The sequence below is a fragment of the Amborella trichopoda genome, chromosome 10 (assembly GCF_054954075.1).
Source record: "Amborella trichopoda isolate Santa Cruz 75 chromosome 10, AtrichopodaSantaCruz75HAP2 v2.0, whole genome shotgun sequence".
NCBI classification, from domain to species: Eukaryota; Viridiplantae; Streptophyta; class Magnoliopsida; order Amborellales; family Amborellaceae; genus Amborella; species Amborella trichopoda.
In genome coordinates this window covers 30,831,764-30,859,132 of record NC_142345.1, presented here as the reverse complement: position 1 = coordinate 30,859,132, position 27,369 = coordinate 30,831,764, and the positions used below count along the sequence as shown (strand labels likewise).

Below are 27,369 nucleotides of genomic sequence, written 5' to 3'. Positions count from 1 at the left end.
TCGCCCGGTTCTAGAGGAGAATCACCGATTTTGAACCGTAAATCGTTCAAGTCTTGACACGGGAATCGGTTACCCCGTGTCGATTCTTGTGTAATACCGAGATCGCCCGGTTCTAGAGGAGAATCACCGATTTTGAACCGTAAATCATTCAAATGACGTCATAAATCGTGATTTATAAGCGGACTATGACGTCACAGGTCGGCAAGTCACTGGATGAGGATATTTTAGTAATTTAGTTTAAAAATATGAACTGCAAGTGTACTTTGGCCCCTTTTCTTGACCACATTGAAAGCAGAGGTATTTATAGCTCACAAAGTTTGTCTAATTCTTCGATATGGGATTTGAGCCAAGTGATATAACGTTGAAACGTTATTCAATATAAATATTATTGTACAAAATTATTCAATAATCTATGATGGGGTGCTATGGTTATCATTTATGGTTCTTCCTAGGATGTCCCAAGGTTAAACATTGGGTATGCTATTTTGCATTTTTATTTTTTTGTCTTAAAAAAAATTATTGTCTTAAAAAAGAGTAAAAAGAAGAAAATAATATCATCAAAAAAATAAAACAAAAAAATATCTTTTACATAAAACAAGGTAATACAACATCTTCTTTTTTTTCTTGTAAAAAAAAAGTAATGAAACAAGTATTTCTTGACAAAAAAATAAAATAGAAGGTACTTTGGCAACATTATTTTCTTATTTTATTGTAAAAAAATAAAAAGTAATAAAACAAACACAAAAAAAAGGAAATACAACATCTTCTTTTTTTTTCTTGTCAAAAAAAGAAAAAAGAAGTAATACAACAAGTATTTTATGTCAAAAAAATAGAAGGCATTTCTTAATACAACAAGTATTTTTTAATACAACTTAGGAATAACTAATCTAATTATAATTTTTATTTTTATAACATGATAATCTTTAACATAAATTTAGGAATATTAATTTTAAGATAGGTTTCATACAATGAAACCATTTGAAAGCTCTCTCTGTCTCTAGGAACAATCTCTTCTACTAAATTTATTCTAGAAATCTAAAAAAATGAATTTTTTAAAAATGAAAGTGTTATTTCGAAAGTTAATACGCATTCTAAAAATTTATATATTGATAATCAAATATTTTATTTTTGTATTAATTTATTTGCATTATAAATCATGTAATATACTATTTTTCTTACAATTGTCAATAATACATTTTAAATTAGATGATATAATAAAATATTTTGAATTTGTTATTATTTATATAATGAAATAGTTATAAAATATAAACCAACAATTTCAATTTCAGTATATAATATTGAAGTTAGTTAGGTTGTAAGAATTTTGGATTAGAGTTAGTGAGGCTGTAATAATTTGGGTTTTTTTTTAGCGGATTAAGGTTTTCCGTCAATTAGAAATTTTAGTGGCTAGTTTTTCATCGATTTAATCCATTCTTTATTGTAGTTTATATATGATTATATACTTTATCCAAGATAATTTTATGTTTTTTTTTATGTGATGTAAATTTAATAGTTAACATAAGTTCGTACAAGGAAATAACATCTCAATATTCACAAGTTGATAAAAAAATAAAAGTTAATATTGTAATACCCGTATTTCTTAATGGATTTCGAAAAAACAATATTTATAATAAATTTTAAGAAGCCTTTTGGATTTTTTTTAAAGTTAAATTAGACCGACCGATTCTCGATCCGAATCACTAATTCACCGATCCGGATGGATTTTTTTGGTACCGATCCATTTTTTAAACAACCGTAGATGTTTTGTGTTCGATAAGAAAAACGAAGTTAAATACGAGAACTTCATATTACTGTAGAAGTTCTCGTCTTTGAGTTTAAAAAACTTCTATTCTTTTGGACGGAACTTAAAACTAGAAGTCTAGAAACTTTTTGTCCCGATAATCTCGAGCCTCGGCTAATATATGTTCATTGGATTGGGCCCATGCGAAAGCCTACAGAGGAGAGTCCATTTTTAGTGAGAGAGAGAGAGAGAGCGACTCCCATTGTTTCTGCAAGGAACAAAAGCTCATTCGAAGTCCGCCATTTTTTTTGAAGCTCCACGCGCTGTTTCTTCGCCATAGCCTTTGGTCCATAGGTTACAGGTCAATTTCTTGGTTATGAAATTTATACCTTAAAACTTTCACTTTTGAAATTTGAGTGCAGTTGATCATTTTCAGCAATATCAGTGAGATCAATGGGACGTTCGAGTAATATTTGTTTGTATTTTCCTATTGGGTGACTGATGTGAAGATCCAGATTCTCCCTGTTTGTTTGCTCTGCAAATTAGTGGCCCAAAGAAGAACTTTAGGTCTGATTAATCAAAAGAAGAGAAAATGGAAACTTTAGGTCCAGTGACCCTGAGAATCAAGAGCTCCAGTATGTTTAAAATCTTTCATTTGTTTGTTCGATCATGTGTTTCTTTCACAAACATAGGGTTTAGGTTGCGCACGACTCTGTACACAGTTTCTAGGGTTTTGGGATCACTTGGGAATTGTGGAGCAGTGATTTTGATTGCTATTAGTGCTTATGTAATGATTTTGTATTGTGCGAATCTCTTCAATTTCTTTAATTTTTGAAGTTTAGGTCTTATTCATTTCATTGGAAGAATCCAGAGGTTCATTTAGTTGTAGGATGTGTTAGATTTTAACTGAAATTATTCTTTACAAGCAACTATTAAAAGCTGTGACAGACTATATACTTTTTATTTGTCCATTGACACAAAAATTTGAAGCAATGAAAGTGAATTTCGATGTCCTCAGTTTATGTTTTTTACCTTTTCTGAATTCTTGTTGCTTTTTAGAGTTGTTGGAATCTAGCTATATGGTTTTCCTCAGAGAGCATCGGTGGTTTCTTGTTTGTGTATTACATTCTTTTGCAAACTATATTTTATAGGCAATTAGATTTTATGAAATTGGCAGAGATTGACTCAAAGAGAATAAATGGTATACTTCCATGACTGCAATATCCATGTGTATGAGTGATTGAGGTATTCTGAGCAACTGTTCTTTGTGGTAGTAAGCCACTGGTGGCATTGTATGTCTATGTATTTTTTACCTATCTCATTGGGGCAATTAAGATCTTTATTATAGAATATAATGTAAAATGAAAGAGAAATATATCTTTCGAACAAAAAGCATGAAAGAGACATGTAGAAGGATTTTCCTTGATAACAACAATATCCTTTTCTTTGTCTAGCTAGATCCCTAATGCACCATTGTGTATCCTTAGAAGCGAATTTTTCTCATATGTTAGAAGGCCATGACATAGAGAAGTATGCTACGGCAACAATCTAGTGTATTTTGATTCATATACTCAAATGTTTGGAGGAAGCAACACAGAGAAGAGTTGTATCACTGAAGAATTGCATGTCTACTATGATTTGCCCAGGAACTTTACTTAACATTCTAGGAGGTTATCAAATACAGAAATCCAGAATTTCTTTAACATTCCAGCAGATTATCAAACACAGAAACCCATAACTTCTTGCAGTAACTTCTTTCTTCCCATCAAAGGGGAACTTCCAATTTACAGTTCATGATTTAACATCCGGTTATCAAACAGGCTTAAAAGTACATCTATAAAGAGTTCTCCTGGGGTGAATATGAGTTTGAATAACAGGAAGTGTGTGAAAAAGGGACCCTTGATAGCTACAAGATCGGTGCCATTGTCAAAACTTGGTATTTGATCATTTAAATCCCGAATTGTTTTTTGAGGTTACAAAACTGCGTTAAAAAAACAAAGGAACATGAATTGCTCGAAGTTTGTGTTGTCCCTTTGGGCCAGTTGCTCTCTTCTTAGAGTGCGAGTTAGGGTTTTCTTTTTAGGGCGGGACCATGGTGGGAAAGAGCAATGGAAGGGAGATGAGGTTTTAATCAGGGTTCTTTATGCTATCAAACTCCGCTGGTGCATTGATTTCTGGTAAACAACAGTTTGATCCTCTTTTCCTCCATCGCAGGTCTAAAATTACAATTTCTTATGCAGAAATGTGTTTCTTGCTTTGTTGAAATTGTAACTTCGAACATGTTTTACTTCTGCAAAGTACTTGATGGTAATTCTTATTACAGAATAATTGATAAGTGACAGTCAGTTTTGATTTTCTTTTATTTTTCTTATTTTATTTTCTTGTTTCAAGTGATGCAGAAGCCTTTTATGAAATAAACGATACTTTTGATTCAGTAAAAGTTTGTATTGATGCTAATTTCGCTTGCTTTTGTTAATATGATCCGCACTCGAGAAGGATCCCGGAATGCATTGAGAAAATTGCAGTTGATTCTATTTGACTTCAGGTTGATGCGAGCTTTTACGTTACATCTCTAGCATTTGTTTTTTCTTTCTAGAATTTTTCTTTCCTTAGCGGGCTATATCATATTCCAGCTTGTGACACAATTTCATTGATTCTTGGGTTCTTTTTTTTTTGAAACTGGTTAACTTTAGATTCTTGGGTTCTTTCTCTCTTTCTTTCACGTTTTCCTTTGATTTTGACGCTAAGCTGCAATTTGGGTTTGACATCAAATTAACCACTAATTGTAGACTTTCATACTTTACATATTACTGACAATGAAATTATTAAAAAATGTTCCAGATAATACATTGTATACAGCTCAATGACTCAACGAAAATTTGTAATTATGTTGCTGTTTTTTTTTTTTTTGATGTTTTAATTATTGTCTTTTGCCCTGGCTAGTGTTTTTTTTTTTTCCAAATTCTGTGTACTAGCAGTTGTATTAATGATATTCTTATGCGTTGTACATTACTTAATTGCTTGATATACATTGATTTGTCTGTATAGGCCATGTACATAGAACTTTTATGGTGCTTGTAAGTTGTGGTTATATTTTTACGTTGCTTAAGTGTTTATAGGTTTTGATGCAAGATCACACATGTTGTAGGCTTTTTATATTTGTATTTTTTTCTTTACTTTTGCTTTCTTTTAAACGGTTTGGTGGATTGAGTTCTTGTTCATCCATGGATCACAGTGCCTCTCAAAGAAACTACAGCAATTCATAGATTTGGCCAATGTTTTTATCTTTTATCATGGTTTGCAGAGTGGTTTTTATTTTCTGAATAGTTAATTTGGCTTTAATCTTTACTAAACTTATTGTATGGTTTCAATTTTATGTTGAAGATTATCGATCGTAAATGTGATTCTAGGGAATTTAGAGAGTACAGAGGGTTTGGATCCTTAGAATCCATAATTAAATTGAAATCTTTGCAATGCTTAATATTTTGATAAATTTAATTTTTCAAGGAGGGCATGTGACGAGGAAAGTTTTCCATGAATTTAAATTTAAGCTTTTGATAAATTTAATTTTCCATGCGTTGATTTTTTTTTTTTTGAATGCACATCAAAATTTTTTTTTTCTTCCCTTTCATCTACTCCTTGGCAGCGGCTGTTGTCTTGCTTGGGGTTCCTAAAATTCCAGTGGGAGAGAACAGGATCCTGAGCTTTTGGGAGGCCAAGAAAAATGGTCCTAGGTTTTTTAGGTTTACATGGGGATAAATCATGTAAAGATTTGAGAAGAGAGAGAGAGCATCTCGAGATACTAGGAAAATGAACAAAAACAACATTTGTTATTAACAGGGCATTCTTTGAAGTTGACGGTGAAAATTGTAAAAAGGTGCGATAATTGAAAATCAAAACATGGATGACAATTATGAAGAACCTTTTTTGTATTTTTTTTTGAAATTGACAATTATGAAGAACCTGAAATGCCATGTCATCTTGGGTGACAAAAATGAAGTTCCCTCTGAACACAAAAGATATATGAAAAGGAGGTAAAACAGCCACAAAACTAATACAATGAGCTGTACAAGAAAACTGGAAAAGAAACCTATGGAATGAGCTATACAGTTAATCTAGAAAACAGAACAATGACAAAAACTGCTGATCATATAGGGAAAGTACTTACCAGGAGCTGAAAATCGCCATCTGATAACTGGTTTTTATTGTATGTAATTTGGAGCATGTTAGGTTCAGGGTCAGGTTGGGGTTTCTGTGATCCAGTGAGGTTCTGCAAGTATAGACCTAAACAGTTCATAGAAGCTCTAATACCTCAAATATGTGAAAGCATTTCTGCATTTTATGGGATTGCCTCTTTGCAAGATTTTTATGTGGTCCTCTGATCCACTCTTTGCATGATTATTTAAGATTCCATGGTCCTCATACTTGGCATCGCCTTTCCCCCCTTTCTTTTTTTGCCTTGATCAACCTTGTTTACTATTATTTTATTTTCTAGTTCTATTCATTATTCTATTTTTTTGTGGAATTTTCCCCCTTCTGTTTGTTCCATTGATGGTTATTTTCACAACATTATTACATGGTTATGCATTTTATCATGCATATATTTGATTCTTCTTATGCTGATTTGAGTCTCCATCAGGCTTACGTGTAATTCATTTGCCTTACATTACAATGCAGAAACACGATCCTGCAGAATTAATACTTGGAATGTTGCTTGAAATGTGTGTCGTAATTGAGTCTCTGACTTAATTTTGTGTGGAGATGTTATTCAAATCCAAGATCAAATGGGTCGCTCTCTTTGGACTGGTCTTATCGATGGTATCTCTGCTAGTTCATCTTCTTCTAGCCAAGTACTCAAGTGGATATCTGGTGCAAAACACAAAAGCTATCTTCAGACCAGATTTTGTTCATATGTCAGGGGAGAAGGTAGTACCATCCCAAATAATAGTTAATGGCTTTCTCTTTATTGCTTGTAGAATGTAATCTTTTTATAAATTCTATTGCAGCTTCATCATTATTCGAAGCTATGGGGCCCAATTGGTTCAGTAGAGGCATTGCATCCATATGCAAATCCGAGAGGCAGATATTATGGTAACTCTTGCACTATAATTATTACATATGGATTTTATGTTAGACTGATTTAGTATGTTTGCCATGGTCTCTGGTTACACTTAGTCTCATGTTAATTATCATTCAGTAAAAGCATTGTTCAAGTAAGTCAAACCTAGGTAAACAATTAATAACGCGCATTGAACACTGTAAACTCAGCAAGGATTTTTTTAAATGATTTTAATGTTAAAAGAATTTCTTCACTTTACCACATTCTGCATGCTTAATACATCTCATGAAATCTTACTATAATTGTATAGTTGCTGTAATTTCCTGTGTATTGTCCTAGAAATATGTGAATGAAGTATATGGATGAGTTTGACTACTATTATTCAACTGGAAAGGTCGCCATATATTCTCAATCTACCCTAGAGATTATGGCTTGTTTATTCCCTTTTATTGTCTGGATATATTGAAATTTTGCTGCATTTTGTTTCCCTTGAAGCATGTTAATACTTCCAATCACCTCTATGGTTTTTGGGTTTGATGATTATCAAATTTATGCTGTTACTATATAGTTTTTGACTAATTTATGCTGTGACCAATGTTCAAGAAGGCGTAGGCGGGCTGCCTAGGCGGTGAGGGCTCTGGGCCGCCTAGGTGGGCACCTAGACCCAAAGGTGGCCTGGTTTTTTGTTTTTTTGTTAAGTTGGATTCCCCACGCCTCCCCCTATTTTATTGTATATATAATTTTTTTATTTAATAAGTAAGATTTGTATATAATTGCGAATAGAAAATGAAGTAAAAATAGTAGAGACATTGACCCTTTAATAGATTGTGTTTTTATTAAGCCAAAAAATAAACATCAAAATTGCAATTATATAACACAAAATCGAAAAAACATATCACGTATGCAATTATTTAATAAGCATTAAGCAAATATTAAGCTAACTAATCAAAAAAAATTATGGTTTATGAATCATAAATCGAAAAACACATTACACATACAATTATTTAATAAGCAATTAAGCATTAAGCAATTATTAAACCAACAAAAAAATTGTGGTTTATGAATCATAAATCAAAAAAACATATTACACATGCAATTATTTAATAAGCATTAAGCAATTATTAAACTAACTAAAAAAAAAAATATGGCTTATGAATCATACAAGTAAATTCATATATAAAACTAAAAAAGAGAGAGTAAAAAACAATATTCATTCGGTTTGGGGGCAGTGGATTTTATTATTAAATTGTTTTCCCAAAGACCCAAACTACATATCAAAATGGGAAAATAATAATCCAAATAGGCAATAACATGTCAAATATATATCACAAAGTATCAAAAAAAATATGCTACTAGCAAATAATAACATCATTAGACATTAAGGGAAAAACAAATACAAAACCTAATGAAAACTATTGAACTATACTTTTCGGGCTAAACCAAAATGTTTGGGATCCCAAATCTCCTCATTTACAGCCCCTATTAGCTTAAAAAGATTGGCAATGAATATCCTTTAATATTGTGGCCATTCAAGGATTTTGAAAAAATTTCGATCGCTCAAAAAATCTTAAAATCTAGTTTTCTCAAGTTGTTTCTCACTTTAAAGTTCATTAAAGTTATTTAAAGTTCACTAAAGTTATGTTTGGGGGGCAAGAATGGCCCCCCAAACCCTTATCCCCCCATTTAAGGGGATAAAATTACGTTTTTTTGCCCTCTCCCTAAAAGTTTTTCCTGCTGAGGTCGAGGCGGCCCCTAGATGCCTGCCTTTTACACCGCCTAGGCGGGCGCCTAGCTTTTTCCGCCTAATACGGTCCGCCTTGACCATGCCTAAATGTTTTCTAAAAAAGTCTGCCTAGGTGGTTGGGCAGCCGACTTGTCCTTCATTGGCTTGACTAGACTGTATTGAAATTTACAGTTGTTACATGTTGAGAAGTTAATCAGAAATTTGCCTTTAGTGACTAAAATAAATTATATAATACTAAAATAGGATTCTGAAGGCAATCCTTTAATTAATGTAAAAAAAAAAGTTTGTTCTTTAGTTTCTTATTTTCAACGCACATGCAAAATTAAGAATGTTTCATTTCTGAAAGTTTACATAAAGATTTTCGGTGGGTAGCTCCACAATAAATCGATGAAAGAGATACTTATGTTTCTCTTGAAATCTCCAGATCTCGTACAATAGCTGCACTATTATTGTACAACTGGTCTCCATGTTATTTTGCAGAGGCAGCCTTACCATTTGTAATCCTTTATATGAACATTCTTTCAAGTTTCAACTATTAAAACGAGAAACATCTTTGAATCGAGTTTGCTACTGGTGGAAAGGTCAGGACTGGGATTTTTTTATCTGTGTTCATCATTAATGTCTTCTCATCATTTTCATTTTTCTTCTGTTACCTTTGTTGCCTCATACTTTGTCTCATAGTTGCTGGAACCTTGTAGGAAAGGTCACGGACTCGCTCCGAAACCTCTATCCGCCGATTCTAGTGAGGGATCTAGGATGGATTGCAAATCCCTCAATTGTGATTCTTGTTCCCAGTGGGTTTGAACTGCGGTTCTCAAGTGTATGATTCTATGCATATGATGTTTTCTCTGTTCAACACTGATTCATTGGCATTCATTCAAGTTCGTGCCCCATGGTACCATGAATCCATGCATCATTCGCGATCCCTTAAAACTTACTACTGCGATTCTTTCCTCATGAAATCACGCTTCCCTATGACAAGGATTCCGCTCCTTTGATATGGGATCGTACGGACGGCGATCCTAACCACAAGGAGCTTCCAAAAATCCATGGTTCTGTGAACCTGAGCGAGCTCCCGCTCCAGGGAATGCGCCCGCACCCGACAACTATGCTTTGTCTTTTGATTTTCTCCTAAAGTCTTACAGCAGTATATTTAGCCATTGATTTCTCTTGTGAACATCATACCCAAAAATGAGAAATGAATAATACTAAACATTCTTTGCTGTTGGCATCACATCTAATCATAGTTATGCTTTTCAGGTGAAGGTAGATTCATTAATATGTAAATGTTTCACTGGGATGGATTCCGAACATCACTGAGTTAGGAATTTTATTTTGCGAATGATAAAATGATGAAAAGCAGATGGGCTCTCATGCTAATTGTGATAAGACATTTATTTAGGATAACCAGAATCCTGAAATCAGAGTGGCCGAAGTAACTCGGAAAGTGAAATCAAATGAAGATGCAAAACCATATTTCATCTGACTCATTCTAAGGATGGTATTGTTGTTTATGCCTGTATATGAAGGACATTTAAATGGGAAGTATTGGTAATATGGTTTTGTTGGTTACCTTCTTAATCTATCTGTATTAATGTCTATTTACAGTTTGATAATATGCCCTACTAATCAATACTTTACCAGTCTACCATATCTCTCGTGTTGATTGTCTCAATAAATATTTCTATTTCAATACTTTACCAGTCTACCACATCTCTCGTTTTGATTGGCTCAAGAAATATTTCTATTTGGGTATTGTTTCTGTTCGTTCTTCTGTATTTAAAAGACCATTTCTTTCCATGGTTGTGCAGGCCCAATGGAGAAAAACAACGGGTTCATATATGTGAAAATCTACGGGGGCTTTGCAAATATAAGATCTTCGGTAGGAATTTCCAATAAAGGCATTTCCTCTTATTCATCACTTTAAAGTTCTCTCACTCATCACTTATTTGGGGGTTATCTAATTAAAATTTTAATTCTTTTTGTTGCTATTGACTTGTTGGGCTGCATTTGCTAGATCTGCGATGTTGTTGCCGTAGCCAGGTTTCTAAATGCTACCCTCGTCGTTCCAGAAATTCAAGAAACTACTCGCACCAAAGGCATCAGGTGTTGCATGATTTATGCAGTAAAAAAATGAACTCAGTTTGTTCAGTGGTTTGTCTTTACAACAATAATCCATTAAAATATGTCATTCTTGTTTTGCCTTCAACAGTTCCAAATTTAAGAGCTTTTCATATCTTTACAATGAGGAGCAGTTCATAGCAGCACTTAAAAGTGATGTGATTGTGATAAAGAGCCTGCCCCAAAACCTTAAGGAAGCCAGGAAAAGAAATAAGTTCCCTACTTTCTTTCCCAAATATACAGAATCTCCAAGTTTTTATATTCAAGAGGTCTTGCCAAAGTTAAAGGAGAGAAAGGTTATCGGACTGGTGATTTCTGATGGAGGATGCCTTCAGGTAAGATATTTATCAACTGACTACTATAGACATCTGATGTAGGTTCAGAATGATAACTATATACTAACTGCTGCTTGGGTTTTGCTTATTTCTATACAATAGACTACGTGTAACTCTGAACCTCAGTTTTGTGCATTCCTCAATAGGTTGAATTAGCTGAGTAGTTTTGCTTTTGTGAAATGGGAGTTAGTTGCCCATAAATAGTGCTAACATAGCTGAGTAGTTTTACTTTTGTGAAATGGGAGTTAGTTGCCCATAAATAGTGCTAACGTTGAAAACTGACACATTTATGTTTCTTTCCCTATTGGTAATCTGATTAAGCCATATTTTAGCCTCATTTATCTTTTGAAAAAGAGGCAAATTTACTGGAAAAAACTTGGCGACTGCACAATCTCACTTTGGAACCTCCCATCGTCTTTCAGTTCTGACTTGCAATGCAGGAGGAAAACTGGGGAATAGAGGCGTAGAATTTTGCTTTTGCTTAAATGGCCATTTTGCCTCTCTCCAAAATTTGAGAGGACAAACATTTCATGCTTAAAAAACCAGTGGTGGTCTTTGTATTGGAATTTTTTGTTTTCCCAAGAATGAGACATACTGTCCTTAAAATACAATATCGCGGATCAAACTTAAGAAGGCTAATTGCTATATTAACCAAGCAAAGGTCAATCACATTACTACAATGAACTTGCCCAAGAAAAAGTTGATTACTTGATTAGTACTATATCTTCCTTTCATATTATTGACAAGAAGTTTTGAAATGGTTATGCTCTTAAAGTTAAGAACATTAGCATTTCAAGAAAAATGCAGACAAATGGAGAAAAAGTATTGTGGTACCTATTCACAACAACAAAGGAGACATACAGAGTTGTATGAATTATCGAGGGATCAAACTTATGAGTCACACCGTGTAGTTGTAGGAGAGAGTGATTGAGTAACGACTACAATATGAAATGATTGTATTAGAAAATCATTTCGGTTTTGTACGAGGGAGGTTAACCATTGAGGCTATTTTCCTACTTAGGCATTTCATTGAGAAGTTCATGGAGAAGAGAAAAGACCTCTACATGGTCTTTGTTGATTTAGAAAAAGCATATGATAGGGTACCTCAAGAATTAATTTGGTGGGTGTTGGAAAAGAAAGGAGTCTTCTATAGGATATTTTCACATGGTGAGGGATGTTACAAGTGAGTTGTAACTAGTGTGAGGACAACTAATGGCGAGAAATAGATTTTCAGTGACAGTAGGCCTTTATCAAGGGTTAGTGTTGAGCCCGTATCTTTTTACTTTGGTTATGAACAAGTTAACTATGCATCTACATGATGAGATTCCATAGTGTATGCTATTTGCGAATGACATAACTTTGATTGATGAGACTAAAGATGACATCAACGCAAAGTTAGAACTTTGAAATAATGCTCTAGAATCTAAAGGTTTTAAATTAGTTGGACTAAGATAGGATATGTGGAATGCAAGTTTAGTAGTAATAAGAGTAGAAACGAGGAATTAATTACGATTGATGGTAAAAAAGTACTTAAAAGAGATTATTTTCGATATCTTAGGTTGAGAATCTATGAAAATGGAGAGATTGAGGAAGAAAGAACACATAGAATTAGAGCTGAGCGGGCCAAGCGTAGATTTGCTTCTGGAGTCTTATGTGATCGTTGTATACCACTGAAATTGAAAGGGAAGTTCTATGAGACGGCTGTAAGACTAACCTTGCTTTATGAGATGGAATGTTGGTTGGTCAAGAAACAACAGTTTTGTAAGTCAAGTTAAAGCTATAAGCGAGTAAGTTCTTTTTAGAATCCTTGGTTAGCCAAAAAAGAGCAGCCGGTCAGTCTGCTTCTGAAACTATGGGCATGAGTCTGTAGATGAGCAATGAATAAGCTGAGAGTGAGTGATACCCACTTATGAATAGATGTCTTTCACGTTTTGGTTGGTCGAGAAACAACATATCCATAGATTGAATGTAGCCGAGATGAGGATGTTGAGATGGATGAGTGGCAAAACAAAAAGGGATAGAATTTGGAATGAATACATATGAGGGAAATTAGGGGTAGCTCCAATAGGCCATAAGATGAGAGAAAGTACATTTAGGTGGTCTGGCTTTGTGCAACATCGACCTAGAACAATACTGGTTAGGAGGGGTGGTTTGGTTCATGTGGAAAGGCTCTAAAAGGCCAATGCGAAGGCCCAAAAGGACATGGATAGAAGTAGTGAGAAGAGATATGGTGACTTATGGTTTGACGAGGATATGACCCTTAATAAAGAGGAATAGAGAACGAGATTCATGTAGCCGATCCCAAATAATTGGGATAAGGCTCGGATTATGATGATGCTGTTAAGGTTAAGAAGCTTGTAATGAAAATATTCTCATCAGTTTTCTCTCACTTTTTTGATTTACTAGATCTCTCTATAATTTTCAGAATTAAACATTGCTTGTGATTTTTTTTTAGTCTGAGTCAGCAAGTACTTGCCAAACCGTTTAGTTGACATATATTGGGAGAGCCCTAGTATGAACATCATCTTGCAGCTTAACATTTTCCCTTTCGTGATAATGGTTTTTGCATTCTATTTGATATCTTGACTTTCTTGTGCAAGTGTACTGTCATATAAGTATATTAATCTCATGATACTGTGAGAATTTTGAAGTTGAGTTTTAACTGATTGGAAAACTGATATGTTTGGTTGGTATTGAGAGTATCGATTCTTGCTGTTTGATCTTTCTAGTTGTAACTGAACTTGAACACTAATCTCAAATACATAGTGATACATGTACTTTTTTTTTATCTTGTACATGCATAATAAGAAAAACATTCTGAATAATTTATTGTAGGGTTTTGGGGATAGTCCCAATTAAGTAATGCTTAAGTTCCACTTTTTTCTAGCTTATTTTATTTCTTTACAGCCTATCCTCCCCTCTAGTTTGGCCGAGTATCAAAGGCTCAGGTGCAGGGTTTCATTCAATGCACTTCACTTCCGTCCTGCTATTCAGTTCTTGGGACAGCGGATGGTAAAGAGGTAGGAGTACTTTCTGAATGACTAGTCACTTGGATTCCTTACTATCTAAAGTAGCTTATTTAGATATTGGAGGATCATCAGATTTATCATCATCGAGCTAAATTTCATTGAAATTGTAGTACTTTTTAGGTATTTTTTAGGTATTAATTTCTGTCAATAAAGTTGCTTTACATATATAGCCCATTACCATCTCAAAAGAAACCAAAACTCATTAAGTCTTGAAAGAAAGCAAAAGGTTAATGGACAAAACTGTAGTTTCCCAATTTCTTTTATCTTGTTTGTTATTTTCATGCAGTTGGCTTGGTCTTACTCTGAAGGGAAATTTGGGATTTGTATATATGAGGCCAAGGGTAAGTGTGTGATTTGAGTGTATATGGGGTTATATATGACCTTTCAACACTCAGCTTAGAAGTAAAATTCAGAAGATTCTCTTTATTGCTGTGCTACACCTTGCATTCATTATTTTTTCCAATCTTTAGTCTACATAGTCTGTATACTGTTTGTTACCCGTGAGGCACAATGGTAAATGCATAAGCCCCAGGTAAATGTTCCACTTGAACGGTAATAGGTTGTAAATAGTCTTTAGACATATAATACGTTGGATACAAAGTTCGGCAGTGTGCCTCTTTTTTACTGTGATTTCTTTTATCCACAGCTTTGACAATTTAACACCAAATTCCCTATGCTACATTGCGAAAACACCACCGATTTATTTCAAGATAAAGAGATCTCTAATTGATTTTCTTTCTTTTTCTGAGATGTGAATTTGAATAATTTATTACGATGAAGGTTTTATTGAGTCCAAATGACCATCTGTTGGTCTTGATTTTGGATAGTTCAAAGGTCGTCGTTAAATATTTTCCTTCTAACTAGTATATTGGGTGCGGTTTTCATAATTAGCCAGCTTTTAAAAATTGGGCTATTAGAAATGATTAGAGGTCCAGTTTGGTCTGTTGACTTCGCAGTTAGGATGTTGAGGGTTGTGATACAATATCCAAAGTCAGAATCCCACTTAACCTGCCCAAAATTAAAATATAAAAGACAAAAATTGATAAGAAGAACCATTTCTTGTTATTACTATTTCTATAATCATCATAGTTGTAATAAGAAGAATAGTGATTATAATTTTTATAATCATCATAGTTGTAATAAAAAGAAAAGTGATTATAATTTTCTGTTTTGTTTTTTGTTATTTATTGGTATCTTGTACTATAAGCTGGATTTGGAAAATGGTAGAGGTAAATAGGAGGAATCTAGGAACCTCTCATGTAGCCCTTATTGGCTAGAATCAGAATACTTTTTAGCTTGGTGGGGTCTTTTTAAGGTCATCAAATTTCTTGGGTGTATGCATGGTGACCTTGTCATTCTGTGCAATTTTTTTTCCTTTTATCACTGAATTAATGATCTATGGGTAATTAGGCTCCCATTTGTATGAACTGCTTATGGGTTAACTCAGTTGAGCTAGGAATTACAATCATCATTCTTTTCATTGGATATCATATCCTAATGTCATAGGCGAAAGAGAAAACTTGAGGTGAGACGTTGGGAATTGATAGAAGGTGTACACTTCAGGGAGGTACCAGATTAGAGGTATAGGGTGGGTTTGTTAAGGCTATCAGTTGGTTTATGTGAGGATATAATTTGTGATAGGATTCCTTTGACAATTTTGTACAAGCAATCAAGTGGAGCTGTCAACTTAGGGGCAAAGGATGCAGCGTGATTTTAAAAAGAGCTATGATGAAGGTATGACCTTATCTCGATCGGTCTTTTGCATTGCTTGGTTAACTTCTAGCAAGGCTGCTACTTGTATGGTAGTTTTTTGGGGTCCTTCCTATGAGGATGCTGTGGTGTCTCTTCCATGTGCTGTGTTTGGGGGTTTTCAATATAGAGAATAATTTAATCTCCAGGGGGAGGTGACAGTAAGTAGATCAACACACCTCAATTTCTTGATCAGAAATGCCTTTAACTGGATTAGATTTGAGAACTTCACAAATTGGAAGGAAGCATATTGGGTAAAGGATTGGACCAACATTACGAAAGTTTGTGTAGTCTACCCGGTGGGTTGAATATTGATGGTAGACAGGAGTTGCTTTGGTACGAGATGAGGAGAGTGTGGTTTGCACGTGATGATTGATGAAGCAGATCCTAAAAAAGCTAAAGCCTCTCTGGACTTGGTAAGATTTACTGTTATTTGGAGAAAGTTGGGCTATTTTTGAATATACTGATATCATCTGGTCGCTTTCCCAGGAGGTTAATCCATAAGTTAACCTGATCTGGGGTTCAGTTTTGGACTACTTAAGAGTCCTTAATGCCTGTGTTCTATATTAATAGAGAGTTCTCTGTTAATATAAAAAAATCCTTAATGGATTGACAATAAACGGAGGTAAAGTTAATCTATTACTAGTGTTAAACGACGTGTTTTACTGAAGAAAAAGAGGGTGCCTCAGATGATCTATTACATTTATATCCCTCATATATCCTCTTCTACCAGTGCTTCTCTCTTTGCATTTTCTGATAACCATTTTCTACATTGTGTTAAATATTGTTTGTCTGTTGATAATGCCACTTTTAGTGTTTACTTCTTCATCTGGAAATTGATTGAATTGGGAAATCTGTTAAGTCTTCCTTTGTGGGCCCTCAGCTTTTATGTTCTTTCGCAGATTGCAATCTTCTGGGCAGCCTTATCTGGCATTCCACAGTGGCCTAGTGAGAGATACTCTGGCATATCATGGGTGTGCGGAGCTATTCCAGGTTGATTGTTGGAGCAATTAATCTTTTTTCTTTTGTGTTAAACTAAACTTGTTCAATTTGACCCTTTAAATCGAGCTTTGATTACTCGATTTCAGCTATAATCTAAATCTGCACAGTTCCTTTATCTTCCACTGTCAGAATCCATGTTATTGATTGGCGATAATTGAAATTTTAGCTTAAAAGCTTTTCTTCTATTCTACATGATTTCGCGGTTTTCTGTATATCAGTGGAATGTTTCTGGTAATAAAAAATGTAGTTTTGCAGAAATGATGAAAATCTATGTTTTTTTTTGCGATATTATCAAAATGGTTTTCCTTGACCGATATCCAAATGGTTTTCCTTGACGGCTTCTGAATTTCGTGAAACATCACGAAGAACTGAGCGTTCTCTCCTCGTGGTTAGGTCCTTCAATTATTCCATGACACGTGGATATTCTTACCTATCTCTATTTTCACTTTGTACTCATTGTGGTTGAGATTAAATACTCACTGCAGTCCTTCCTCAAGAAACCGAAACATACCATGCAATTGTTTTCTTAAGTTATCATAAATATTTATTATTATTGAAATTTCCATAATATAGTAAAGTTTGAGTTCAACTCTTATTTCATTCCTGTGACTTCATATACTGTGGAGTTTCAGGTATTTTTGTTATTCGTATAAGTGCAGACGGCTTTTGATCCAAGTTGTTCGATTTTAGTTCTGGAGAAGATAACATCATTTTGTCAATAAAGAACCAGTATTTACTGAAGTGTCATTGTTAATTCTGATTCATGGGATACTGCTCTTTTGATGGTCTAGGATGTCCACACGGAGCTCATACAAGCCCGGAGGGCTCAGTTAATCAAACGTGGCTTTGTTCATGGTGAACTTAGTGTGGACTCCTGGGAACAGAGGAGGAATGGGTCTTGCCCTCTCATGCCTGAAGAGGTAACTCTCTCTCTCTCTCTCTCTCTCTCTCTCTCTCAGTTTGAGCATTTTTCACTGTTCTAGAATCAATTTTATCAAGAAAAAGAATGCTCATTAATTTCCATTAAATAATGAGATCTGATCAGCTTGGTCACTGATAAGGGTGATAATGTGAAATAAACTGGCGGGGGCTTCTTCCTTTCAAAGCAGAAGCAAATATGTATGAAATTCTTAGAGTTCAGAATTTTCGTAAACTTCTTAAATATGAACCCTTTTTTCCAATTAGTCAAAATGAGAACGGAATAGTAGATATGCATTATTCAGAGGCTGGTCATGTGATCTTGAACTACATTGTTATGTAGGAGATATGCATTATTCAGTTTTCAATCATATTCCCTTGATTTTCTCTGATCATTAGTGCATTTTAATCACCTATTTTCAGGTTGGGCTTCTCCTTCGAGCAATGGGCTATCCGTTGAGCACAATAATATACTCATCCGGTGCAGAGGTGTTCGGTGGGCAGCGTATGTTGATTCCTGTTCGAGCCATGTTTGGCAATCTCATCGACCGATCCTCTCTGTGTAGTCCTCAAGAATTATCTGAATTGTTTGGCCCTGAAACTCCCATTGCTTCACATCCGCCTCCAGCTCCACCAAATTTGAGCGAGGATAGAATTAGGGAGTGGAAAAATGCGGGGCCTCGACCAAGGCCTCTGCCTCCACCTCCAGGTAGGGCCTTTTATCAGCATGAGGTTGATGGATGGTATGGGTGGGTTGCTTTGTCCGATAAAGAACCAGATCCTTCGCCTTTGGATATGAGACTGCAAGCACATAGGCTAATATACGATGCTCTTGATTATATAATTTGTGTTGAGGCGGATGCATTTTTCCCTGGCTTCAGTAATGATGGGAGTGGAGGGCCGGATTTTGCAAGCCTTGTCATGGGCCACCGTCTCTTCCAGTCAGCATCTCTTAGAACTTATCGGCCAGACAGGTATGAACAATGATCTATTATTTGGTTCTTTATCCCTGACTTAATTTATTCGAGTGTTAGCTTATGTTTGGGGCCTGATGACCGCTTTTATTAAATTTACTCTTCTGAAATTGCACTGTTAACTGAAAGTTAAATGATATATACAGAACCTGTGGTACTTCCAAACTTGAAACAGCATTCGCAAAAGTACCATGATTGACGCCAATTTACGTCTCAGGTGAAATATCCCAAAATCTCAATGTCCACTATGGAGGCCTCAAGTTTGCTAATATACTTATTTTTGGCTTCCTGATGCGACTGGCTGAACCCCAGAAGCTAACTAAATGAAACAAGTCTAAATTCAATGAAAACATTAAACAAGTGCCTTACAGGGAGGAGCGCATCTAGCTCACCTCATAATATCCAACCTGTTACATTCAAATAGCCACATATGAATAAAACAATTATGATTTGACTTCAATCCATGGTGCAGAACCTGTCACGCTCTCTTTTTCTCGAGAGTACTTGTGTATGACCACATTATAGCCTGAGAACCCTAATAATTTCCCAATGCTTCATACTTGAATTTTGGGATAGTGAATGGGGTGAATCACTTAAATATCATCAAATGGTTAGGAAGGATTTCTATGATCGCTTAAAGTGTTAGAAGGGATTTTATTGGAAATCAAGGCATTGGTGCCAATTTTTGTATTAGAGTTATGATTCATCATTCATGTACCAGAGCACATTACTGTCCAAGAGATAGAATTTGTAGAGAGAGAGAGAGAGAGAGAGAGAGAGAGAGAGAGAGAGAGAGAGAGAGAGAGAGAGGCTCTCCCCTCTGCCTGATCATACCCACCTCATCTACTGACCTCTCCCATTCCATACAATGTTGTTTGGACCGGATGGTGACTGAATCGGTGGGGCCACCAGTCCGAACCAGCTCACAGGTTGACGGTGAATTAATTTAAAAATTGAAAATTTCTGAAAAAATAAGGAAAAACTCCAAAAATGGGAAATTATGGAAAAATAGAACAAATGTGAAAATAGAAAAAATAAAAATTCTGTTACAAGAAAAAATAACCCATCAGACAACAATAATTCAATACTCAAAACACGATTTCAGGCACGAAGCGTGAAAACAACTAAACGTGAAGCTCAAAATAATAAATATGAACTTATAGAGGCATAAAAGAATTTTTTTTTATTCCTAGAGCCCTCCACAATTTGCATCCCATAATCCTAGAGCCCTTAAAAATTTGTTACAATTTCAATATTAAAAAACCTAAATGAAATGCTGTACTCAATTCACAAATCAAACTTGAGCAGTAATCAGTAGTCATCATCTGGAAGGTATGGCTATGTTTAACTCAATGTATTAAATTCAAAAATTTCTTTTTATTTTCAAACGTGATCACTAATCAGTAGTCATCATCTGAAAGGTATAGCTATGTGGAACTCAATGTATTAAATTAAAAAATTTCGTTTTACTTTTCCAAATACCTGAATTCCATTTACATGTGCCACAATATGTTGTTGGAAAATTAAAACAATTCCCTAAATATAACATGGGATCTTTATTTTACTGGCAAGAGAAATAGAAACCATTCAGGAACTTTAAACTAGCTTTTATAACAATTTTTAACACAATATAAGTTCTTGAAAAATTACAGAAAAATAGAAAATAAAACTGAAAATAAATAAAAACTGATGGGAACTTTCTGGAAGATGCCTGTAGCTCCCAACCAGGACTTGGTATACCCTATACTCGATTCCCTGATCAATGACACACTTTTCCTCCTTAAGGTGTTGCTGGAAATTTGTAGATAGGAAGCTTTGTAGGCTATCCTTCTTTCTTTAGGGTTTAAGAGAGCTTAAAAATAAACCAGGGTTATACAAACCCTATGGGAACTAAAAATAAGGCAGATCTTAGGAGTTGAAATCTTTCTAAGTGGGCTTTTCTTTGCTTCCTTCAAAAAATACAGCAAACTCTGTCTTAGGGTTTCGCCTAAAAAGGTCACCTCTATTTTTCCTTCAAGACAAATATAGAGGAGAGAGAGAAAGGTGGAGTGCCTATCCTTTTTGGTTAAAAGAGAGATGTGAGAGAGAGAAGAGACCCGAAACTTGTTCATGAGAGAGAGAGTCTGTGTGTGTGGGAGAAAAAAATCTATTAGAAGAGGGAAGATTTTGTATGTTTTCAAATAGGTTCAAACTTTTTTAAATAGACGAGAATCTATCTCCTAGTTTGAATAGTATTTTCTTTATCTAATTTCCAGTTACACCTTTTTAGGATAAATAGGAAATCTGTCAGGGAGAGATTAATCAGAGCTATCCATCTCAAAAACCAGCCATCATGATTTTGGGTGGATAGATTAGGAACATTATCCTCTTATGCATTGACCCAATCCATTCCTATTTAAAATAAAACCAATCAAATTTAAACTTTAATCTCTTAAATTTGAAATCAAATTTAAATATATTCTAGATAAAGCTATTCTAGATTTCCCATCATATTTGGGAAAGCATATCTCATTAAATTTTCTCAGATTTATCAAGTTTAAATTTGATTTTAAAATTGGAAATACCCTTTTTATGAAAATTTACAGCAGAAAATAATATTTAAAATTTTAAAAATCAAAGAAACATTTATAATATGAAAATAAAATATACTAGGAGTGGACTTGTACCAATGGGTCAAAATAAACGATATTAAGGGTGCTCCACTCGCCCTAGAAACCATGATCCATAACTGTTCTCTTATCCAACCCAACAAAATCCCATGACCCAGTCTTTTTGCAGGCGTTCATGATTGGCTTGTCAAATTTGATAATAAAACAATGAGATTATGATCCTGGAATGTGCATTACAGTCCCCCCCCCTTTAAGAGCAAGTCTAGTACTTGTCACCTCATTGCAAAGAGGGCTTTCTCAATGCACATGTACACCTGTCCTTCTAAAAGGGTTGCTTACTATGCGGCTGTCATGTGTACATGCTATGCGTAAGTATGTTGAGGCTTTGACCCTTGCTCTCATGGGCCTACAACTGCACACAGGAGACCACATGGTTCTCTTGGCCTACAAAAATGATCATGTCACTCCCACTGACCTTGACATATATACAATAGTGCTCCTGGTTAGGCACAAAACCACCAGATGACAAGTACTCCTGAAACTTAATGTACTGCCTTGAGGCTTGTTTAGAGCTATAAAGGGACTTATTAAGTTTACACACTAAGGTTTTTTCTCCCTTTTCTGTGAAACCCTTTCATTGTTTCATATAAATTTCTTCTTCTAACTCCCAATTCAGAAATGCAGTCTTAACTGTTGGGTTTGGTGATAGCTAAATCAGCATACCCATATTTTCTTCTAAAGATTAGGGTATTATGGGAAATAAAAAATTGACTTTATTGGGAAGCAAGAAAGTAATATCTTTATAAGAGAGTGAAGAGGATATAATATCTATCCTTTGAGGGTCACCCCTTTGGGGGGTTATAGGAATAGATCTCCAATATGGAGATGGGTCTCCAAGAGTGAGAGACATGGCCTCTGAGAGAGGGGCGGTATTCCTATGAGTTTTCGGTTGGTTAACTTCCACTTTTAGATAGAGAAAAAATTTCCATGTTGCTTTCGAGGTTATCTTTTCAGTAGTGGTATTGCGGTGGGAAAGATGAGGTTGATCGACGGTGTTGCTCGATCGGGAGAGCGGGTTTAGAAGGGAAGATCGGTGATGACCTTTTACCAATGATTAGAGATAGGTATTATCTCTTGTAACCCAAAACTGTAATCTTCATTGTGATAATGGATTTCTACTTGCCGAGGCCGTGGATGTAGCCTTAAGGGGTGAACCACGTAAATCATATGTTGTTGTGGTGTGTTTTTTATGTTTTCTTTATTTCTTGCATTCAATTTATAGTTGTATTCATCTACTTCGCATTTAGTCAACCATGCACATGATCTTGGGTGGGATCCCGGTGTTTGGGATTCTTGATTCCGCAAGCTAAGGGGTTCCTGAGAATCCTACATTAACATCCATTTGGTGGAGTTTAAAGTCAAAATGGGCTGCTTTGGCTACTAGGATTCTTTTGGAAGAGAATTTTGCTACAGGGGAGAAGGTCTCTTCATAATCTATTCCTTCTATCTGGGTAAAGCCTTTAACAACTAATCTGGCTTTATATTTTTCCAACTTCCCTTCTGAGTTTAATTTTTTCTTATAAATCCACTTGCAGCCTGTAGGTTTTCTATCAGGAGGTAGTTTCACTAATTCCCACACATTGTTTTGTTTGATAGAGTTAAGTTCATCAATCATGGCTTCATCCCATTGGGTCTTTTCATGACAGGTTATGACTTCTTGGTAAGAACAGGGTTCATGTAAGGATTCTTCTTCAATACTCTCATAGTAATCTCTTAGGTAGGTGAAGAACTCTGGTTTGCTCTTAATTCGGTTACGTCTCCTAGGATGAGGTGGTTCGAGATCCATGGCCTGACTTATGTCATTTTCTATCTCATGAAACTTGGCTTGTTTCTGAGTGGCACGACCCTCAAGAAATACTTCCTCAAAGAAATGAGCGTCCCTACTCTCAAGTTAGGCTGTTCGATGCAAGTTAGGCTGAGAAACTATAAGGAGAGAATTAGAGGAAGTCTCTCTCTCTCTCTCTCTCTCTCTCTCTCTCCGTCTCTCTATATATATGTAGATATGCATGTATGTATGTATCTCTCTCTCTCTCTCTCTATATATATATATATATATATATATATATATATATATGCACACATACATGCACGCACACATACAATGAGACCATTTACCTTTGGTACAAGGTGGTCACAATTGTTCTTGACCATTGGATGTGAAATTGGATGGTTGCATTTATTCCAATGACTAAAATCAAACATTAAAAGAATTTTCCTCGAACTTTGTGGCACATCCAAGCTATCAGATTTCACATTGGATAGTCGCAAGTAATTGTGACCTTGTGTCAAAGATAAATGGTCTCGTTGCATACAATCCCATATCTATCTATATATATATATATATATATATATGGGTTATGTTAGGTTAGTCATACATTCAAGTATGTCTTTAATGTACTCAATATTATTGAATACTCATTACCCTTGTTTTGTAATATAAAGGCTTTTAAGTAAAGGTATTTTTTACCATTATAAGGGGAGGATAGATATTTATATAAGAAACTAGTGGTATTTTACTAGCAGCTAAGAAGCAAAAAATGCTTCAGGTAGGTGATGCTATACTTCATGTCGATGATGTGGTCTTCTACTATAATTAATAAATGCTTCTCTTTCTATCAAGAATTTCTATTTTTACCATTGATTAATTATTTAAAGTACGCCTAGATAAAAAGTTATTACATGGTGGGATAAGGGTATCAAGTATCAAAAAATGTTGAGTATTTTAAGAAAATACTCATATATCCAAACAAGTTGAGTACCTTGAGGAAATACTCATAGATATGAATACCTTAACATAACCCTATATATAATTTGAGAGTGGGATGTGGTCTAGGCCTCTTCCTTTCTGTCTTTATAGGTTGTTTGCTGCTGATTAGGCATAGAGAAGGGGGTTTGGGATAGAGAACTAAGGGAGGAATTCCTTCTCTCTCTCACTGTGAGTGAATAGGCATGTTGGGTCTTAGCCTTATGTGGTATTTGATGCATATTAGGCAGGGATATTGAGGCTTTTGGGAGAAGCTTAGAAGTATTCCTCTCTCCAGTACACTTCGATTTAATTGGACATGTTAAGCCTTTGGCCATTTTCTCTCCCTCTCTGTTCTGATGTGTTATTCAGTGCAAGTTAAGTAGAGGAAATGGAGCTTTAAGGAGTGTAATAGAGAATGTATCTGGTAATAGAGTATGTATATGTCTATTGAGTTAGCAGGGTATCTTGAATCTAGTCTCCATTTTAGGTCCTCTCTACCCCTTTTTCTTTAGGGTGTGGTTTGTATAGAGCCAAGGCTCTAAACAATCAAATTAGAGCCACCTTCAAATAGTATCGAGAAATGTAGTTTTAATATTAAAAATCTTTGTGATGGCATCAAAATATATTTTTATATTTATTTATAAAGTTTAAAGCCTCAAAAATAGTGTATATCGATATATCCATGAGAACTTGAAAATTGACGCTCTAAAAATGCGTTACAAATGCACTATTTCTAAAACTTACAATCCATTTTTTTCTCATGGACATGCATCTTGATGTCGAGATGATCAATTTGAAAATATTGGGGCATCAAAACAATCTCTTCTAGTGAAATTTTTAAGGTAAGTTCAAATTTGATTGTCTAGAGCCTCGGCTATGTATAAACTTTTCCCTTTTCTTTATGTGCTGCAGAAATGTTGGGGCTCTAAATAGAGTGCTAGTTTTCCTCTCGCTCTTTGTTCTAGATGTTTGCTTTAAAATTTAAATCACGTAGAGGAAATGGGGGCTTTGGGAGAAAATTAGAGGTAATGATTAGGAAGTGGAGTCCTCTAGAGATTGCAGACACTCTACATTCGTTTTTTATAAAATTTTTAAATTTTTATCTTGCCTGTCCTGGAGGAGCACCTTGTTGAGATGTAGGAAAGAGGAAAGAGCTCAAAAACACGAGGAATTGGGTTTTTTTGACCCCAAATAACTGAAACCAAATCAGAGTATAGGGTAGTAGTGTGACTAAGACTGAATCCATAGAGAGAATAAAAATGGTGTTGATAAAATGAGAAATTTGGGGAGAATATGAGATGGGAAGTGAGAGAAGAGGACTTGGGACTTTGAGAAGAACATAAAATTTTCAGAAGGACAAGATTGCAGAGAAAAAAAATATGTGAAGGGCAAAGAAGTTGTATGAAGGGTGGTTTTTGAAGACTAATTCGAATTTAGAAGATCTCTTGAAATGGAAAAAAACATGGGGTTTTATTTGAAATATTGAATTTTAAGGGGTTGGAAGACAATAATTTCTGTCAATTTATTGGGGTCCCAATTGCTGTAGGCTATAATATCCGGATTTGTGCTCTTTTCTAATCCTAAACTTGAAGGACTACTCAAAACTTTATTTTTCTGCTGGAAAGATCTAAAAAGAAGAAAGAAAAACCTTATGGCCTCTCTATTCTGTACTAAGAAGCTTATACTTGTATGCCAGCCATGATGAATGATAGGGTTCGTCCCCTGGTCACTCAAAAGCCCCTAACACTGTTTTTTTACTATCTTAAAATATAATGTAATTATTTTTTATCTTTTGGAGTTATCAGTAGGTTGGAAGAGTGGATTATATACCTTAGTCCACTGAACTCTTGAAGGCCTCCTTGGCAAGTCTTTCTATATGATAATAGCGACCAAGTCAATTTGAACTCGATGCATCAAGTTAGCTTAAACCTGAAGGGACTTACTTTAGCCTCAAATGTCAGGGGACTTAGTTTCCTTGTGAACCTTTATTTTATCAGCAGATATGCTCATTCCTTGCAATGGGCTCTGGAAAATTTAGACGTCCTGTGCAGAATCAAGTTTTCGTCCTTCTCATCTCTTAAGTGAGAAGAGAGAGAGAGAGAGAGAGAGAGAGAGAGAGAGAGATTCCTACTGTAAAGGGGGGGGGGGAGAGAGAGAGAGCCCTCTCACAGTCTCTCTTTACCCCTGTGTGTGATTGAACAAAGTTAAACTTGGGTTGTTATATTCTTTCCAACCTGCCATTGATTTAGTAGCTATATAGCTTTACATATCTTATTTTCTTCTGCAGGAAAATTCTGGTGGAGCTATTTGAGGGTATCCGTGACCATGTATACACTCCAAGGCACAATTGGACAGTCTCGATACGTCAGCATCTCAATGAGAGCGCGGGTGAGAAAGGTTTAATTAGAGAATCTCAGCTTTTCAAACGTTTTTCATTCCTTGCCCACCCCTTACCAGAATGCTTATGTCGAGCATCTAAAACTTCTGGAAAACGTACTAGAGAAACTGCTGGAAATTTTACCCACATGGAAAGTAGCAGTCTGTTGCATAGTGTTGAGGACGAATGTCCCCATTGGATACAAGAACTTGTCAAAACTCAGGCGAAAGTGACTGACACTGATGAAGATGACTCTGATGAGGGAGAGTCACTGGAAAATCAAGAAAGCGAAGAAGGTTCACCAGAATCTGATGAGGCGTTTTCTGGCCGGTCATCCGAGCAGGATGACGAGATGGATCCTGACGATTAGTGGAATGGCTGGTTTGAATTTTCCTATTACATGGAACCAGAATAGTCTGGTTTTTTTTCCATGCCCTCCTTCCATGGCATTTTTTGGGGCCGCACTGAGAGTGAGCGAGGAGAGAGAGGGGGCATGATGTGCGGCTGCACAGGAATTCTTTTTGTACCATTGCTTGTAAATCCAGAGAGAGAGAGAGAGAGAGAGAGGGGCACGGGGAGGGCAAATTAGTTTTGGGGTGTGCTTTCTTGAGGGCCTCCAGCCAAAGGTATACCATTTGTGTGGCCTGTGAAAAATATAGGACTAATTTTTTCTGCAATTTGATTGTGAGGTGGTGTTTCTCAATTCGAGTAGTGAAATTGGTTTATGGCGAGCTTCCGCACGAAGTGCTTGTCTTTGGAATTTCAGGACCTATATAACATGGTCGGGGTTTTGGTGGTGTAATCATAAATATGAAAAACAAAACAAAAAAATTAAAAAATGAGCGATCAGAAATTTTGTTTTTGGTTTTTGGAATGTTCAATGTTGGGGAAATATCCCTGTGCTC

General features: G+C 35.4%; 1 protein-coding gene across 11 annotated transcripts; it reads left to right on the top strand.

Moving 5' to 3' along the window:
- The first annotated feature begins 1,962 nt into the window (after positions 1 to 1,962).
- Positions 1,963 to 27,167, top strand: EDA30 (O-fucosyltransferase family protein). Of its 11 annotated transcripts, XR_016042593.1 has the most exons (15): positions 1,963 to 2,102; positions 4,238 to 4,286; positions 6,419 to 6,667; positions 6,748 to 6,832; positions 10,356 to 10,426; positions 10,562 to 10,650; positions 10,757 to 11,000; positions 13,908 to 14,020; positions 14,316 to 14,370; positions 15,671 to 15,763; positions 15,928 to 16,194; positions 16,681 to 16,771; positions 17,572 to 17,700; positions 18,122 to 18,672; positions 26,375 to 27,167. XR_016042593.1 is itself a non-coding variant. In XM_088849539.1 (13 exons), exons 3-12 carry the CDS (start codon positions 6,503 to 6,505, stop codon positions 18,865 to 18,867), a joined length of 1,587 nt encoding a protein of 528 aa, XP_088705665.1. In that variant the 5' UTR covers positions 1,963 to 2,102; positions 4,238 to 4,286; positions 6,419 to 6,502; the 3' UTR covers positions 18,868 to 18,889; positions 26,375 to 27,167. The 11 variants fall into 11 exon arrangements, 8 of the variants coding, with proteins under 8 accessions (XP_088705665.1, XP_088705663.1, XP_020520254.1 ...); XR_016042592.1 differs by lacking the exon at positions 4,238 to 4,286; XM_088849539.1 differs by lacking the exons at positions 14,316 to 14,370; positions 15,671 to 15,763; positions 15,928 to 16,194 and adding an exon at positions 18,819 to 18,889.
- Positions 27,168 to 27,369: the final 202 nt, after the last annotated feature.

Excerpts from the sequence above, each read along its gene's own strand:
- EDA30 (XM_006839046.4), top strand. The coding sequence starts at position 6,503 with ATGTTATTCAAATCCAAGATCAAATGGGTCGCTCTCTTTGGACTGGTC. Across the intron at positions 6,833-10,355 it reads TCCGAGAGGCAGATATTATG|GCCCAATGGAGAAAAACAAC; the intron begins GTAACTCTTGCA and ends ATGGTTGTGCAG. Across the intron at positions 14,021-16,680 it reads GGACAGCGGATGGTAAAGAG|ATTGCAATCTTCTGGGCAGC; the intron begins GTAGGAGTACTT and ends GTTCTTTCGCAG.